The 18,379-nt window shown below is 37.6% G+C and overlaps 1 protein-coding gene across 1 annotated transcript in view; it reads left to right on the top strand.

The window, feature by feature from the left end:
- The window catches only part of USH2A (usherin), a 686,930-nt gene that overhangs the window by 195,033 nt on the left and 473,518 nt on the right, over window positions 1-18,379 (top strand). Inside the window, exon 20 of the mRNA XM_055333895.1 lies at window positions 10,059-10,289. Coding sequence (XP_055189870.1) covers window positions 10,059-10,289 — 231 coding nt within the window. The remainder of the gene's footprint in view (window positions 1-10,058; window positions 10,290-18,379) is intronic.

Below are 18,379 nucleotides of genomic sequence, written 5' to 3' on the forward strand. Positions count from 1 at the left end.
GGTTGAAGCAGAATCTGGAATGTAAAGGATTGAGCAGTTGCAGGAGAAGATGTAATGGTACATTTAAAATATTCTCAATGTGTACATTCAAACGTGTAAATTTAAAATTGTTTTTTGTTCCTTGCCAACATTTTCCTTCTACCCAATTTCCCTTAAAAGAAATAAATTAACTTTCGTTTCCGTGTTAAAAAAAAAAAAATGCTTTCATTTCTGAAGGAAAAGCTATTTTAGTGTTCTCCTGGGAAAATGTTTATTTCTTAATCCCTTAATACATTTGGTCAGAACTCTGATTCTTCTCCTGCCAAGCAGAGAATAAAGTCACTTACATGACAAAAGTATGGAAAAATAATTTTTGTTTGCCGTTTGATTTATTTTCGAGGACATGATTTTTGGGGAGTGTTGAAATCAATAAGAATGAACTTAATTGTTTTTGTTGGAGTGTACGGAAAAGCCCAGCAATTCCAGATCCAACATCTTTCTTAGCAGACTTATTTTTGGTGCAGGAGAGTTTTGGGTTACGATTTTCCTAAGATTCAAGATCCAGTTATAGATACTAAGCCATAGAAATAAACAATGAGAAGGTCGATCCTTTTTGAAGAGTCAACAGGTTTGCTGTAGGGAAGAAATAGAAGTTGGCTTACAGCTTATGATGCTTCCTGCCCTGAAATTGCAATCGGAGGGAATATATAACTGCCACAAAATCTAATGAATGTGTGGGGAATTAGCTCTTACGTGCAAATGTAGTTCACATGAATTTCTTATGGGAGATTGAAAGAAGCCAGAGACCAATAAAAATTTTTTAAAAATGGTAACCAAAAGTCGGTAGGAGTGTTCAGCTTTTCCAAAGCCTGGATTCATGAAAGCATGTTTCCTCCTTAAATCTCAGTGACAGAAATCAAAAAAGATACCTGCAACGATCTACCTGACTTTCATCAGAAAGCTTGAGGATTGCAATGTACTTTTATGTATTTTTTCCAGTGAGAGATATGGTTAGAATCGGTGCATTTCCTCCGGAATATTGCATTGCTGCTGCCTTAGTGTTGGGCCCACGACAAAGCTGAGAACTGGTCTGCTGGGAGGAACTGGTCACTCCCAGGAGCAGCCCTGTTTCCATCTGGAGCAAAAGCCTCCAAGTGGGGTGTTGGGTGGCTCTGGAGTTGCTTCTGGGTGTTGGAGGGTAATGAGCTGATGGCCCCGGCCCTGTTAGAGCCCTGGTTGTTTTTTTTCCTTAAGATCACCCTTGCAATTTAGCAAATTTCTGTGCATCCAACACTTTGTGAATTCGGCACAGTTTAAACCTCTCGTGAGAGAAATTCCTTCTGGAGCTCCGTTCCGGGGTGAACAATGTGATATTTCCTTTGCCTGTCATAAATTGACCTCCACGCTACCAGCTTAGAAGTGCCCATTTCCCATTAAGCAAGTAATTAGCGGTGCATTAAGGTTTTTCTCTGAATCCAGAGTAAAATGTATAGGCTGTTTGCGGCTCAGTTGAAAACACACATTGTTTTGCATGCAGGTACATGAGTCTTTTCATTGTGAATAGGACCCAGAGTGATTAAACAAGCACTCTTAATATGTTAATTTATAATTTTAATTACAACAATCTTGTATATATAGTCATTAGTGAATACTAATATAAATATTTTTCTATCTTTTTATTCATAATGCATAAACCAATCATCCAGTTACTTCTCTGAGGTTGCCTGTTTTTGTTTCATAATACAATCTTTGTTCTTAGTTATGAATGCATTTTGTTCGTTCCTGTCTTGAATAATCCCTCATTAAGCTAGTCACTTTCTGCTCCATGCTAAAAAGGAAAAAATTATCATGCAAATGTGGCATGCCATATTAAAAAGCACATTACCAAACACTTTTGTTGCTGTCCTTCAATTAGTTTCCCTTCTTTGAATTTAATTCCATTTGTTGTTAAACTACTGACTTGATGTATGGACTCATGAATCTGAAGCTGCTGCCAGGAAAGTGGGGGAAAAAAAAATCAAAGCCTCCTCGAAGAGCTGCAGAGGGGAGCTGAAATGAATTTGCTTCACCTCTGACAAGAACACTTGAACAGCGCTGGAATCCTCTGATGATTCAACTTGGCTAATTATCCAATTATTTATTTCAAGAATAAAGGCACTGCTTCACAATTAGAGAAGTGTAAAGCAATCTGAGAAATTTGGTAATGACAGATGACTTAAGTAACTTCTAAGATAAACAGTATCTGTGCAAACTTGTCTCACTAGAGTGTTTCCAGGCAGCAAGTCGTGTGTCGCAGCGTCACTGAGATCCTCAGTACACTGAGGGTTTTGTTTGTTTGTTTTGCTCTTTCAACAACAGAAATTATTTTACAGTTTTAACCAACATGTCACATTTCCGCGGCTCTTAAGCAATGTTTAAGTTGTATTTCGCTTGATTAAAAGCTTTTGGTTCAAAGCAATACTTTTTAATTGCCTAATGATATAAGTCAGTTCTTAGGAAAGAACCGCACATTTAGGAGTTCATTTGCAATATAACTGAAAAATTCATTGCATGGCAGTAAAACAATTTACTGTTAATTACAAGGAGAAGAATTTGCTGTAGCATGCTCACAGATTGCCATGAATCATGCAGCACTCCTAGAGATTTATAACAGATGTGTAAGTGGGATGAATTAGCAGGGTTTAATAACAGAGACACAAATCATGCAGACTTCAAGGAGCTTTAATTGATATACTAGAATGTGACGGGCATGAATCACTCAGCCATTCAACAGCACTGTAACATATGGTCAGCTCAATATGCTGCATCTTAAATCGGTTGGTGAGTCGTTGGTTGTCCCATATGGTGGAAGCAATATATTTTTCATGATTAAAAAAAAATACATCCATTTTTTAAAGAAATATGATTGCAAAGCATGCTTGTTATTGAACAGTCACCTGAATGCCAAACTGGGTCTTTTAATGATTTTTTTTTTTTTTTAACATGGCAGCTTCCCAAAATAAATAGCGGCTACTACTTGTAAGACCAGATCGCTGGAGGCATTGTCAGGACCAAATTGGTGCTTGTTGGCACACTTGATCCACAGCAAAGCCTATGGAAGAGCGCAGCTGATGGTAGCTCCGATTGTCAGGGAAATCCTTCAGGCTCCGGCAAAGCAAACAAAATGAAAGGAATGATGTCACTTTGGGAGAAGTTCAGGAATGCCCAGCTTTGCAAAGAGAATAAAATGCATTGACTGGGAGGCTCCTACTGAGCAAGGGTAGGAAAGGGGCTGTGGTGACACTGTTTCCCATAATGTAGCAATTTGGATGTAGCTCTTTATACCAGCCTCTTAATGAGATGCTCGGTCCTTCAGGAACATTCTAAAGGGGATCCTGGCTGACCATCCCATGGATGGTAGCACCGGTTCCATATCGTTCTTGAACAATTATTTCAGCTATGGAAACAGATATCCCGGTGCCGATCAGTCACTCATGGAGTGCAGAAACCTTTTTTACTGAAACTGGAATCTGGCAGCTTTCAGCAGAGCTTTTGCAGCATTAGTAAATCTGACAGCCTTGAAAAAGGAATATTGCAGCCTTAGAACTGTGGCTGCCAGAATTTAATGTCAACAATTAAAATTTATTTTGATCCTTACCTACTGTTTATTACTGTTTGTATACACAACAGACCTTACTAATACAGAGATGCACTATTAGATGGAATTACCATCTGTTCAGAGTGAAATGCTGGCATCTGTCTTAGATGCTAGAACTAAAATGATATTATTTCTAACAAAACAAAATTAACTGCTTTCTACTCTCACCAACTTTAATTTTGAATGTGTGGATGCACCCAAGGAAAGGGCTCATTGATGAAACTTGTAATGACCTCTGTCACCAGGTCTGCATTTAGGTAGGTGACTTCAGTAGGGGCTCTGTTGGCCTTTGTGGCATGCAGAAATCATACTTTTTAAAGCTTTGAGCTTTATGATGTGTTATCTACAGGAAGGCGTTAACACAATTAGAATATGGAAAAATTGGCTGAATCAAACAGACTGCAGTATATAAAATATTTTGATAGGTGTACCCTACATAAGTACAAGGAAAGAAATTAAATAGACAAAAATTCATCCGAACAAAGTTGCCACAGGTCCCACAGTGACACCTTTAGGAAAATATAAACTGTATCTTCGTGTTAGACAATTTTTAATTTGCTCCTACACTGACATATATAAAAGATTTATATCCAGTCCCTCTCCTTTTTTTTTTTTGGCCTAACTATCCTATTAACAAAGGTCTCTCTAGCTTTTTGAAGTTAGAGAATTTGGAGTATCAAGGGCAATGGTGGTTTCCATGCTGACGTCGGTGCGGTGATGCTAATTTCTGAGAAGCCAAACTTCAGTTCTATATATCACAAAATAATAAATTGTGTCACACCAGCATTTAATGCATGTACACAGTGCATTAACTGTAACTGTAGTACATTTATTTGTGCTAGAGGAGACTTGAAAATGATTAAAAAATCAATACTTTGCTGTCAGAGAAGCAAGTGTTACGATGCATTTAAGTAGTTAATTGCATAAGCCCCATAAAAGCTTCAAGTTTGGGTAGCAAGGATGCCATAATTACAGTCCAAGCAGCTACCTTTTATTAATGGTGGACTTTAGGGAACAGTGCTCACTGTCAGCACTGCTGCTGCGTGTGCGGTTCAGAAAGCATGGGTCCTCTCCTCTGCACATCTAGGATGCGAGTTACTTGCATATTATTGATGATCACCAGAACAACAGCTGGTAAAGGTAGTGTTTATTCACCAAGGAGGCAATTTGCCTTAAATTCTCTAAAAGCAGTGCTTTCTGGCCTTTCTTTATGTCGTAAGACGTAGGGAAGTCTTAATATTCCTGTATGCCAGGCTGGGGTCAAGAAACAAGGTGGCTCAGAGCTGAAGGGGATAAACTGGCTGGCTTCCTGAAGGGCTGAGAGGATCCATATGTCATATGTCCAGCATCCCTTCTGGTTTACTCCTTGAGAAGCACTGCTTGAAAATGTTCAATCATTGAATTTTGAAACCGGAAGACACAATTGGATCTGTCATGCTCTTCAACAAATGAGGCACTGAGGAACAGAGGGGCCAATTTATGGATTAGCCTGTGTGCCATGACTAGGGACCAAATGAGCCAGTCTAGAAGCGAAGTTTTCTCCTTGCCAGATCGGTTCCACTGCACCTATTCTCTCTTGAAGAAGACTAGTAAACAAAGAAGGAGGAAAGGGTGAAATGGATTTTGTTTCTGTTTGTCTGGTCAGAAGAGAGAGCAGTGAACAAGGCAAGGCTGGCTGGTTTCTGAGATTCTGAGAAGCTTCTGGACACTGACTGGAGAGTAGATGCAGTAGGATGGGCTCCAACTGAGAAATCATGGCTTCCTGGCCTGGATCTCTTGTGCAAGCCCTGATCCACTGCCCTTCCGTGGGTGTTTTGGCCTAGCCGTGTTTGGGCAAATTACATTTCTCATGACAGTTTTGCATTTCTGAGGAAAAGTCAAAATCGTGTTCTATTGACAAAGTGCCTGAGGATGTCTTATGTTAACCCGCTCCCCACATAGGCCTGAAACGTCGAAAGGCTGTTCATTCCTGGATTCCTGTCTTTGTAATAGAAAGTTGACGATGTTTTAAGATATTGACACTGCTGTGCAGTGTTCATAGGCAACAAACTCTTGCTTGAAAACAAATAAGGAGATTTGATTTTAAAGACCTGCCGTCAACCGAAGCTTCTGCTCATTTAGCCTTCCGTTCTTATCCTATGACACTCAAACTCCACACTACATAAATTTTGCACATGTAAATTTATGCATTATGATATGCTATTAATCAGATTATAAAGTAATAAATGCTGCATAAAGAAGAATGTCTATTATCAGAGCATTTTATAAAAGAATACTTACAAATAGAAGAGCTAGGCTGGGAGCTGGATACAAAGCAGGTGGAAAAAATACAAAAACATTGTAATTTTATTCTAAGTAGAAACAGACTTTGTATGTTGTTATTCTTTGAAATGATGGATATTGAAGATCCATTTTGTACTTTACTGCTATAAGAGGATTTTCTAAGTAAATACAGATTTTGAATGTGGATGAATTGTATCCTTTTATAATATGTAATATGAAAGATGTGTTATTGGCTAATAATAGTGCCTTGCATTTGTGTAGAAATTTGCTTTGTAAAACCTAACACAATTATATATATTGTTTTTAAAGCAGTTATTGTCAAGATATTCCACCAAGAATTTATCCTCATGTTATAGATGGGAAAACTGAGGACCTGTATACGTTTTAAGTGATTTTCCTAAGTCATGTGAAATTGGAAATTAAAAAGTAAATTATAATCTCTGAAACATTATTCTATGTTGTCTCTTAATCCAGTTTTGTGATGAACAAATTTATAACTGTAATCCCTTTACCTTGATAGTCTGAGAAATAATCCTTTATTCCTCCTTTCTCTTAGTAAGTCTATATTTTTGTGAGTGTGTTTAATAGTTCACAAATATCTATTTTTCTTTTCATCACTTTACATGTATGTGTATGTGTGTGACCAGTCTGGTTTAATTGATTGAAAATTCCCCCTCTGGTCTTAGGGAAACTGAAGATAATGACTCATTAGGGTGCTCACCCTTTCAAACAGGCTGGGTTGGCTCCTCTAAGTGAAGCTACAACATACCAGCTGGAAAGTTGTTTGGTTTTTTTTAAGCAAGAGAATTAAAAAAAAAAAAAAAAAACCTAATTTGACTCATTCTTTGTAGTTGACTTCCTAAGAATAGTCTAATTGCTTGGTGGAATAATTCCCCTGTGAATTTAGAAGGGATCCACTACTTGTTAGAATTTAAACAGTCAACATTAATTGTAGTGGGTTCTCAGTAAGAGGGACCTTATTGATTATAATCATTTTGCCAAATTAAAAAAAAGTGCACTCTCACTTTTAGGAGATATTTTTTAAAGAACTATTGAGTTGCTGGAATTCTTTTTGTTTTGTTTGACTCTGAATTTATATTCCTGATTAAGAAGTGATTTTGGATTATGCTTTCAATGGGGTAAGGGATTCTGAATAATGTAGTGGTATAAAGCTTCACCATTATCCCTAACTAGCTGGGCGGTTGAAATGAAGGAATATCAAAGTGCTCAGTATTCATACATGGCCAATGCCTATCATATTAGACAATATGGATCTAGAACATTTCCATCATTAGAGAAAACGCCATTGGATGTCATTGGACTAGACTATATTTTTCAAACTAGAATGTCAACCTCTCTTGTCCTATAACACTAGGGAATTGTATGTGGGATGCAGAAAATATAACAAAATAGTTCAAAATTCATCTTTTGTGCATTTATTTATTGATTTATTTGATTATGACTTTTTAAGATTTTATTTATTTATTCATGAGAGACACACACACACACAGAGAGACAGAGATGTATGCAGAGGGAGAAGCAGGGTTCCTGCAGGGAGCCTGATGTGGGACTTGATCCTGGGACCAGGGATCATGCCCTGAGCTGAAGGTAGACACTCAATGCTGAGCCACCCAGGCATCCCTTATTTATTTATTTTAAAGATTCATTTATGTATTTGAGAGAGAGAAAGAGCAAGAAGGAGGGACAGAGGGAGAGGAAGAGAGAGCATCTCAAGCTGACTCCCCAGGGTGTGTGGAGCCCAACTTGGGGCTCCATCTCACAAGCCTGAGATCACGACCTGAGTTGAAATCAAATGTTAGATCTTCAACTGACTGAGCCACCAGGTGCTTCTCTTTTGTGCTTTTAAACAGCAAAGTTTAGATAGATAATAAAAATTATGTAATTCGTCCTCCCCCATTGCTTCCCTGAACCCAGGACTCAAAAATATTTGACAATCCTTCTTCCCCGGTTAAGCTCATAACCCATAAGAGCCTGCTAAAATTTTAATACAAGAATGGAATTCCAAACAATGAAGAGAAACTTCAGGGGGAAAGAAATCTCTAGATGATTAGCTTTTTATTTTGTGTTGGATTATTTTGAAGATGGAGCAAAGCTTGTAGAGTGAAATCTTTGAGAACTCACCATTTACTAATTTTTGGCAAGGAATGCTAAAGGAAATCATGCATAAAATTTACAGATTTATACATATCTAGAAATAAAAACATCACATGGTTTGCAATAGCAGAAGATGAACAGAATTGTTAATTATCTTTGTAAGTTGATGAACACATTGCTCAGTGCCCTCTTCTTCACGCAAAGTTAAAATAGAATCACAGTTAATTATTTCCCTTTGGAAAGCTGGCCAGCTTTCTAGAGAGTAACAAATAGTACTTGTTCTAAGCTGTTTTAAGGTGAATTGTCTTTCATGGTTTAAGGATATCAATTCTTGTATTCCTATCATTTTAATTTATGTTTATTGAAATAGGCAAAGACTCTGTGTATGCAGAAGGCTATGTTAACACGGCTTTAGTTTAAATCCTTAAACAGTCAGCTTGGTGATAATGATATTTGTTCCTTTCTTTGCTTGTGCCACTCAAATCCAGCCAACCCACTTTGGGTGGGGATGAATCGCAGCCTATACACTCTACTGTTTAAAGAAGAAAACTCAGGAGGGTACTCGATGTAACAAGTACTGGGTGTTATATGCAACACCCAGTATATGCTATATGCTAAAGTCTACCCTGGAAACTAATAATATGCTATATGTTAACTAAATTGAATTTAAAAAAAAATAAAAGAAGAAAAAAATCAAATGAAATCTTTATTTTTATTAACTCAGTGGTTACCCTTTTCCCCTTTCTAGTAGATTGTAGGGAAAAGTCTCTATCTCTGTTACTCCTTCCTGGAGTTGCCCAGGAGCCTCCAGAGAATTGCCAGTGTCCCAGGACCTCGAAACTTGCCAAGGCCTCAGTGTATGCATGGGCACAGGGCATTCCCTGCAGCTAGGCATAGGCCCTGTTGGTATTGTCATTTCAGGGCCCAGGGGGCTGCCCCGAGTCTATGGAACCTGGACCAGAATTCATAAACCCCTGAGCTCACAGGCTCCTTTTCCTCATGTGGATGCTCTACTTGGCTTTCAGAGTGATTTTGCTTATTTGTTTTCCTTTAGTTGCTAAGCTTTAAAAATCAATAAAACTACACATAAAATGACTATCTTTAATGATGTAAAAAGATTTGGCAACTTTAGGTCATCGTTCCTGCATTATCCATTGGCTGGTATGAATTAGTGACTATTCACCGGGGCCAGGTTCTTCTTGAACCCCACACTCCCTCTTGTCCCATGAACTAGCCCATTTTAATGATTTCCTTTACTTCCTTGGATCTGTGAATTGCAGCCATAACTTGAAGTGATGTTAAGATGAGGGGCTCTACCATTTGTGATCAGTACCCACTGGCGGTGGGCACGGGTAGTCACAGGCTGCAGGTTTCATGAGGGATCTGGTGGCTTCTGGGTGAGGTAGTTTCCAATCAGGCAAGGGAATTTCTCCAGAAAAGGGGGCAACCACGAGCCAATTAGAGACAAACAGGCTCATTCCACCATTGTGGTACCAGGTTGGTAAAAGGAATCGAGGTGAGACACCAACAGAGGGTAATATGTAGTATCTTTTCCTGAATGAGAAAGAATAGAGAAATTATCTACAAGAGGAAATTTTATTTTATTTTATTTATTTATTTTTTTAAATTTATTTATGATAGTCACAGAGAGAGAGAGAGAGAGGCGCAGAGACATAGGCAGAGGGAGAAGCAGGCTCCATGCACCGGGAGCCCGACGTGGGATTCGATCCCGGGTCTCCAGGATCGCGCCCTGGGCCAAAGGCAGGCGCCAAACCGCTGCGCCACCCAGGGATCCCAGAAATTTTATTTTAATCCTAAAAGTTTTATGGTAACTATTTGTTAGTCATTTAAATGGTGTTTGGTCACATTTAAGATAAACTCTGTCTTGTGTCTTCAGTTCATGGAGCCATGTAAATTCTTGAGACCACAATCAAGTTGATCTTGAGTGTGATGTACACAAGTACATGTGTACGTGTGTTGAAATATCTGTGTCTAGAGACAGAAGCTAAGTTCTCGAATGTAACAAGCGTCTTTTGACATTTAGCACCAACCCAACTGAGGCCTCCCATGGTGGAAAGGATCAACAGCACAACCATCCGTGTTAGATGGCTCGCACCGGAAGAACTCAATGGACCCTCTCCCATGTATCAGCTGGAGAGGAGAGAGTCATCTCTCTCAGCTCCCACAGCCATAATGATGAAAGGAACTCGTTTCACAGGAAATGGATATTATAAATTTCCCAGCTCCACACACCCAGTCAATACGGACTTTACTGGTGAGTGTTTTTGACATCGCTCTATTGCAGAGGCACTAAGCTCCAAGATGTTTCTTACTATCTTGATATTTTTTCACACTCAGTTTTTACTATACCTGTCCATAGAAATAGTAATTCAGAAATACTAATTCATATAAACACTAATTGTCCATCTTTTTAGTATTCTGCGGGGGGGATGTGGGTAAGTAAAGTGAAGAGAAATATATATATGTGGGATGGTAGCCTTATTTGATCAAAGTATGTGCTGGAAACGGCTCTCAGACACCATTTACCAGAATGTGTTCCTCAGATGACTTTACATGCTCTACAAAAAAAAAGAAGAATTCTATGGATGGGTGAGTTTGAGAAATGCTCCATGCTGTTAGAGATTTTCAGTACATATTGAGTTATTAAAAACTTTAAAAGCAATTATAAGAAAGCTATCTGACTTTGCTTAGCTCGGTATGCCTAATTTTTATTTGCCACTTTTTTTTTAAACATTACACCATCAGTAGGTTTTTTGGAGAGCATTATGGGAGAAACTAATTTTGGGGAAACGTACCTTCTATGGATATGTTGGCACTATGGATAAGTGAGGCACTTGCTTTGTGAACAAAATGTTAAGGCATAAAAAATTCCCTCAGGAGTCAACAAAAATAATATTTTCATACAATATATTTTTTAAAATGAAAATCAATGCCAAGATATTCCCGATAAACTGCCAAAATTTTAAATGAAGGTAAGCTTCATCCCTCACTTGCGGGGCTCTGTAATCCTGCCTCATTTGTCTCACCCAGCTCCTGGTCTTGCTGGTCCTACAATGTTCCAGAAGTCCTGTTACCTTTCCAAATTAGAGTTTCTAAAAGCGCTATTTCACTATAATTACAGAAGACTGTAACTATTTATGTTGCATACTTCACTTTCCCAATTTTTAAAAAATCTACAGAGAATAAGATTCATGTGATTCTGTAAAGTCGTAACAGTATTCATTTAATCCAGGAGAAAGTCATTTTGGAGCAAGTAGTCTTCAAAATGTTGCCTTTGTTGAGGACAGATCGTGAGGTGGAATTTGAGCTGTAAAATGTGGCTCAGATAGTATTTATTTAATATTGTTTATTTTTATTTAAAATAGTAAATAGTTTGCTTTTAAGTGAGGCTGGCTGCTGATGTACATTTAACATGAATGATATCCCAGCAGAGATATATTGAGGCAAATGCCTGCTTAACTAGTGGCCCGGTACCTGAGAATCATTGTGGGATATTAGAAATTCAACCATTGAGCAATCATAAAATGTTCAACTTCTGCTTAATATTCGTAAATGTCGAAGAAAGGAATGGAAAGAAAAAAAATAGGGATCTGGAAAAGAAAGTTAAAAAGCCTAGGGATACAGAGTTGAAAGGCCCTTTCACAAATGGAAATAGAAATTGCCTACCTGGTCCAACATTTGGCTTGTGATGTGTTTCTTGGAGGAAACAGCACTCGTTTCCATTCAGCTGAGTGTATCTGCTGCTAGCATGTCAGCTCAGATTTGCTGGCTAGCCAGCAGACAGATTTTTGATGGGATCACCTACTGTTGTTGCAGTGAAAGATAGAGTGGCCCGTCCACCGTTAATAAATTTAGTCGTCTGCACGCTCTCCCTAGCCGGCCTTATACTCTGAGGTGCAAGGGCTAGGGGCAGATGTAGCATCTGGGAAGTTTTCCAAATTCCTCTTTAAAAAAGTTAGGCTGTAAACACCGGCCTCACTGAGCAGGATCCTTCTGTCTATAACAAAGCCTCCAGCTGCACAGAAAATGTGTTTGGAGTACACATCATTTGAAGGACAAGGCGGGGAGATCACAATTTTGGCTTGAACTGCTCCCTGGAGGTTTGGTGATTCCCAGAGAATAAGAAGTTCTTCTGCATTCAGGCACGTTCTGGGGCATTACTAGCTCCTTTTTATTAGCAGCTTTGTCTGACTTTTAAGGTTCTCTTTAATGTTTAAACCGGGTCTACGTCAAATTATTGGTTTGACCCTTTGGGTCAGTTAGCAGGTTTGGTTGAAAAATTGTATTGAGCTGAGCCATGGTTACATGAAGTTTACCCAATTAATAAGCTAGGGCCAGTTTATAAAACCAATGCAACAGCTTTCTCGAAACTTATGTCTTTCCTAAACACAGAGGTATGTGTATAATTAGCATCTTCTATTTGTTTTATTTAAATAGTCTCTTATCCAATCCTTCCTCAAGCCTGTAGGTAGGAATTTTTAGCCTCCGACTACAGAGAAAATGAGACGGAGGTACCATAGCTACTGAAGTTCAGGGTTGAAACGCGAATTGGAAGCTTCTGATTCAAACACTGGTGCTTTGCCATGGAGGGGGAAGATTCGTACGTGGACAGTTCTTTGGAAGTTGTAGAATAGGAAATACCTAAAAGTAATAAATGAGGCTGGGAGGGGAAGTATTTACCACTCAAATATTCCTTATCCAACACTACTAAACTTTTTTTTTTTTTTTTTTGCATTCTCTTCAGTTGTTGGCTTTTCAGGCATGAATAGTAAATAGGGTTGGCCTTTTTATTTACTTGCACCCGAAAGCCATTTAGAAACCACTTTTCTTTCCATAGTAATTGATTCCAGAATGTTCCTAGAAGCTAGATGAAATTATTTGAAATGGGGCTGAAATGCTGTATGTCAAGTGGTGCTATCAACTCACATTTCTATATATTTATGCAGTTTTTTATATTCTGAGGTGAATTTAAAGAACGAATTTTGGAAGTCTCTCAAATAATTATATGTAATAAGTGAATAATTGTTAAGAGCTAAAATGCTTTTATTTTGAATTGTTCATTTTAAAATATCAAACTCTAAAATAACTTGAAATACGAATGGGGATTTCAAATGATATTCAAAGACAAAATATATAGTAATGTATATTATCGTACATATGTTATATATATAAAAAATAAGTCAGATTTCACCCATTGATGACAAGACTTATAAATATATTCATAGCATGTTCCATAGTCATTAACAGTGTATATTGCAAGTCTCAGTATAAATGCTCTCAGTATTACAGTTCCAGAGGGAATCTCTGAATGGCTCACACCTCTTCCATATTTGCTTTAAGTGGTTTTATCTCATATGATATAATGAAAACAATTCAAAAATATGAGTATACATTCTTACATGTTGCTTAATATTATATTTTCTATCGTAAATGAACTTCATCAAAATTTACTTCTGGGCAGAAAAACTAATCAGCTTTGTCTTTTTTATGTTCTGTTTTTGGTCACTTTTCCTTTTGGATACAAGTGTTCTATAAAATAATCTTCAGGAAGGGTATATTATCAGTCATTTACATCATAGTATAAATTTAAGATCAAGTATTAACTTCCTCACTTCTATATGATTACGAGTCAGTGCTTAGGGAGCAGACTAATAAGTCTCAGATCTAGGCCCCATTGTTTATTAGTTAAATGTCATTAAACAAACCACTTAACCATTTTTGTGTCTTTGTTTCCTTTTCTTTAAAATTGGCATAATAATACTGCTTACAATACTCACATCTAGAAGTGGATGAGGATGAAAGGCAATAGCTCACCCACTGAACTCTGCAGTGTCTGCCACACAGATTACTTAGAAGTCATTAAACTTTAGCTATTAACTGTTAGTCACTTAACAACTCTTTGTTAAGTGTTTATTATGAGACAGGAGCTTTTCTAAGAGTCTTCTGAAATTTATAAAACCAATATTCCCCTAACTCATCTGCTGTTACACTTAATGTAAGATGTGTGCACCTAAATGTTCCATTTAGGATATGAGTAATATGCAGTTTCTGTATTAAAATGTGTTATTTAATTTTGTTATTGAAAATGGTTAAATTAATATACCTAGTATTGAAACATTGGATAAATGATTTTTTCCATGGATCTAATCATGCTTATCTATTAAATTGAGGACTGTGCTAGATGCCTCTAACTTCTAAAATTCCAAATCAATGAACATTGCATATTTATGTAGCTTCAAAAATTCAAAATAGAGGTTATTGCTGTGAGTTTAAAAATAACTGAATTTTCAAGTAAATTGTTCAGTCATTATTTTTTCATATAATATGTTTATAATTGTAGATTAACATAAATTTATTTTTCTCTGTTAATTTGAGGGGATCTGTTAATTCACAGAGATAATTGAAATGACATGGAAAGAAATACTCAATATAGAAAAAGATATTCAATTCTTGGGCTATGTCAGAGCATACAAAGAAGCAAAAAATTCACTAGAAGTTCATAATATTGTAACTAGAAAATCATATAAACAGTCATGGTAAAATATTCTTCTGGCCACATGGGGTTAACAGTACTTTCTCCTTCCAGAACAAGAGTAGCAAATAGAACATTCCCTTCTGCAGCTGGACGGGGTGATCATTGTATCTTCAGAGGAAAAAAAAAATGCTCTTTTTTTTTTTTTCAGGAATGCAGAGTAAATCCACTTAATTTGCACAAAGAACTTAGTCCCTTCCATGTAATGCTAGTCATCCAAAAGGAAGCTGGTAAAAACAGCAAACTAAACTACTGCTCAGATTGGCATTCCAAAGGTGACCCTCTCTCTCCTTGTCACTTTTTCTTCCTATTAGCGAAAACAGGTCCATGATCATTTGGGGGAAGATTTGACTATTGTAGTATCCAGATGCCAATCACACCAGCCTTTTAAACTGCCTTTACTGGTGACCCTGCCCAGAAATCAGGAACTGCCTTTGGGGAGATCTTTGTAGCAAACCACTGGGGAGATGAGCATACATGTGCACCTGGATGTAATTCCCTTTTATTTGTCTTCACGAGAAATGTGATTACTGATGTTGAATATCTTGCAGATGAGAACTCTGTACACTTTCTTCATAATAATGCTGTTCAAGGACACTAAATGATTGTCATACATTTTTGTCTCCTAGTATTTGCCTTCCCCAAAATGACTGAACTAGAAAGAATGCTTTAGGAAACAGAAATACAATTAATTACTGATCTATGAAAAGAGAAATGCAGCTCCCTGAATCAATATTCCTTAAGAGCATATATTTTATATATTTTTTACTCTATGATATATACATGCTTTATTATTACTTATTATTTTTAGTGGGCAGGGACATTTAAACACTTCTTTAAAGGAAAGCTGATTATAAGTTGTGGGGAAAGTGCAAGGAGGGCAAACTTCAGATAGACTAATTAGTAAAAGCATATTAATTCTGACCTTCAACACCCTTGGTACCTAGTATTTGTTGTCCTCTACCTGGGAGCAAGTAGTTTGTCTAGAAAGTGCTTAAAAAACCAACCAACTAACCAACCAACCAACCAACCAACCAACCAATCACCCAACCAACAACAACAACAACAACAATAAAAAAATAAATAAATAAATAAGTGAAATGCCAAGTCCTTCCAGGCAGATTTAAACCACGAGTTTTATTTTACCTTTGATGTTAGATGTTAGGCATAGCTGTTGAAAAGCAAATAAAGTGAGTTGACTTTATGGCCTCAGCAGTTGAATGAACATTACAGGCAGTAATGATACAGAAAAGTAAAGGCAAGAGTAACAACTGGACTTTAGGAACAGGTAGAGAAGTGGCTCTTGGGGAATAAAGAGGCTCCTGGCATGTTTCAGGTTGACAGAATCAGAGGAGAATATGAATCTGGTTGAGTGTATCTTTATGGACTGGTAGAGACGAGGATCAACATGCCTGTCTTCTGAGAATCACGGAAGTCAGACCAACCCATAGTGACCAGGGACACTAAGAAGTAAGGGTCAAAACTGTCTTGTTCTTACTCCCTTTAGTGGAGAGGTGTAAAGATGACATTGTTGGATGGGAAGGGACCAAATTCATCATAAAGGCCAATTTATGATGACTGCATGTGTTTGAACCCTTGTAATTTTTTAAAAAGTGACGCATTTTGAAGCCCGTTTCCATAATGTCGCCTTGGGTTTGAAATGTTAATGGTAGGGTTGGTTTGGGAGTAAGTTCAGTTTCACTTTTGGATTTTATCTCTGTTTTCACAAAAGAATCCTTTCAGCGCATGACTTTTTCTTTCACCAGTGTGGTCTGGCTTAGGTGGTCAAATTGAATGAAATTTGAAGTTTCTCTTTGCATGACTAACCCTCCCCCTGCCTTTTAATTTTTACGGTGTCAGTCTAGAGCAGGAGGTTACAAAGTTCTCCTGTAAATGTCCGGATGTTAAATATTGTCCACTTTGCAAGCCTTGAGTCTCTGTCCCAACTCCTCAGTTCTGATGTGGTGCTGTGAAAGCAGCATAGGTGATACAGAAACAAATAAGGGTAGCCTAGTTTGGTTTGGTGGGTTTTTTTTGTAAAAACACTTTATTTACAAACACAGACATCAGGCTGGTAGTTTGCCTATGTTTGGTTAAGCGTCTAGTCTTAGTTCCTTAAATTAATATATAATTTCATCATTAACAATTCATTTTTCTTTCTTCTGCCCTGATGCCAAGAACCTTAAAGATGCGTACAAGGTAGCTCAGATAAAAGAAGCAGGAGAGAACCAACACAACAAAACAGATAGTAATGCTTGGTAAATGGAAATATCTTGAAACAGCATCTAGTTTTTCCCAACAGGGGCTTATGTTGTCAGTAAGCCAAGTCAGCATTGACCATGCTGATAGGATAGAATAATATTTACATTTGGGGCAAAATGTTTCTATTAGTTGATAATTCTTTTAATCAGCTGTAAGGCATCTGAGTTTTCCTTCTCTGTCACAATCACACCAAAATGTATTGTCACCTGATATACACAGTGCATATTTGTTCTCACGTCCTCCTACCACATTCTCAAACACACTGTGTCCACCATGTCCCCAGCTTTTCTACGTGGTCTCACATTTACCTACTTAAAATGTCCAATGTCTTTTTCTTACAATATGTTAGCCATTTAAAAAGCTTCCCTAAGCTTCATTGCTAAAGAAAAAAAAAAATTCTCCATCTCTTAATGACATTCAGCATCAACATAATAGAGATTAATTTTAGTTTCCTTTTCATCCTTAAATGGGTAGAAAGGGGAACTTTGAGCAGAAAAAGAATCATTAATGGTCAGCAATGATAGAGAAACCAGCTCCTATGAACAATTGATTAAAATGAATTATTTTGTATATATTTTTTGGAAAAAATTAATTAAAGATATTTAAAGATCTACACTTGCCGTTATGTTATATCTATTAGGATAAATATAACACCCATTGAAGAGTATAGATTAATTTTGTTTCTACTCAGAATTCAAATAATATCAATACCAAAATTCCATATCTTTCAAAACTATGTTCTAGTATTCTGAAGAAATGTCTTATGAAATCATGCACCTGGAGTTCCTTTGTGTGGGAAAATTATGCAGACCACATTTAAGTTCTATACAATGGGGCACCTGGGTGGCTCAGTGGTTGATCGTCTGTCTGCCTTTGGCTCAGTGTGTGATCCTGGGGTCCTGGGATCAAGTCCCACATCGGACTCCCAGTGAGGGGCCTGCTTCTCCCTCTGCCTGTGTCTGCCTCTCTCTGTGTGTCTCTCATGAATAAATAAAAATATTTTAAAAACATTTAAGTTCTACACTTTGAAGGAAGATCACATACATCACCCTCAGTGTTTGTTTGGAGATTCAAGAAGGGAAACTCAGGAGGTGCTTGGGTGGCTCAGTCTGTTAAGCCTCTGACTCTTGATTTCAGCTCAGGTCATGATCTCAAGGTCTTGAGATCAAGCCCCAGGTAGGACTTGGAGCTCAGCAGGAGAGATTCTATCTCTCCGTCTCCCCCTGCCCCTTCTCTACTATACTCACACATGCTCTCTCTGTCTCTCAAATAAATGCATCTTTTAAAAAGAGAGAGAGAGAAATTCAGTTACATATATTTTCTTGACTGAGGAGAAGCCTCAGTTTGGAAGTCCTTTGACCTTAGGTGCAGAAAAAGGAGGGACATAAGCAGGAAGGAGGGGGACACACCCCCCCCCCCATAGACATTCAAGTCACCTAAGTCATCTCTGGCTATGGTGGCCATGTCATCCTCACAAACAAAGGGAGTCCTGGGAAAATTTTGTAAAGGAAAGATAGCGACTTGTGGGAAGTTTGTGGGAATGAATGATA

This window comes from Nyctereutes procyonoides, unplaced genomic scaffold, assembly GCF_905146905.1.
Source record: "Nyctereutes procyonoides isolate TBG_1078 unplaced genomic scaffold, NYPRO_anot_genome, whole genome shotgun sequence".
Taxonomy (NCBI): domain Eukaryota; kingdom Metazoa; phylum Chordata; class Mammalia; order Carnivora; family Canidae; genus Nyctereutes; species Nyctereutes procyonoides.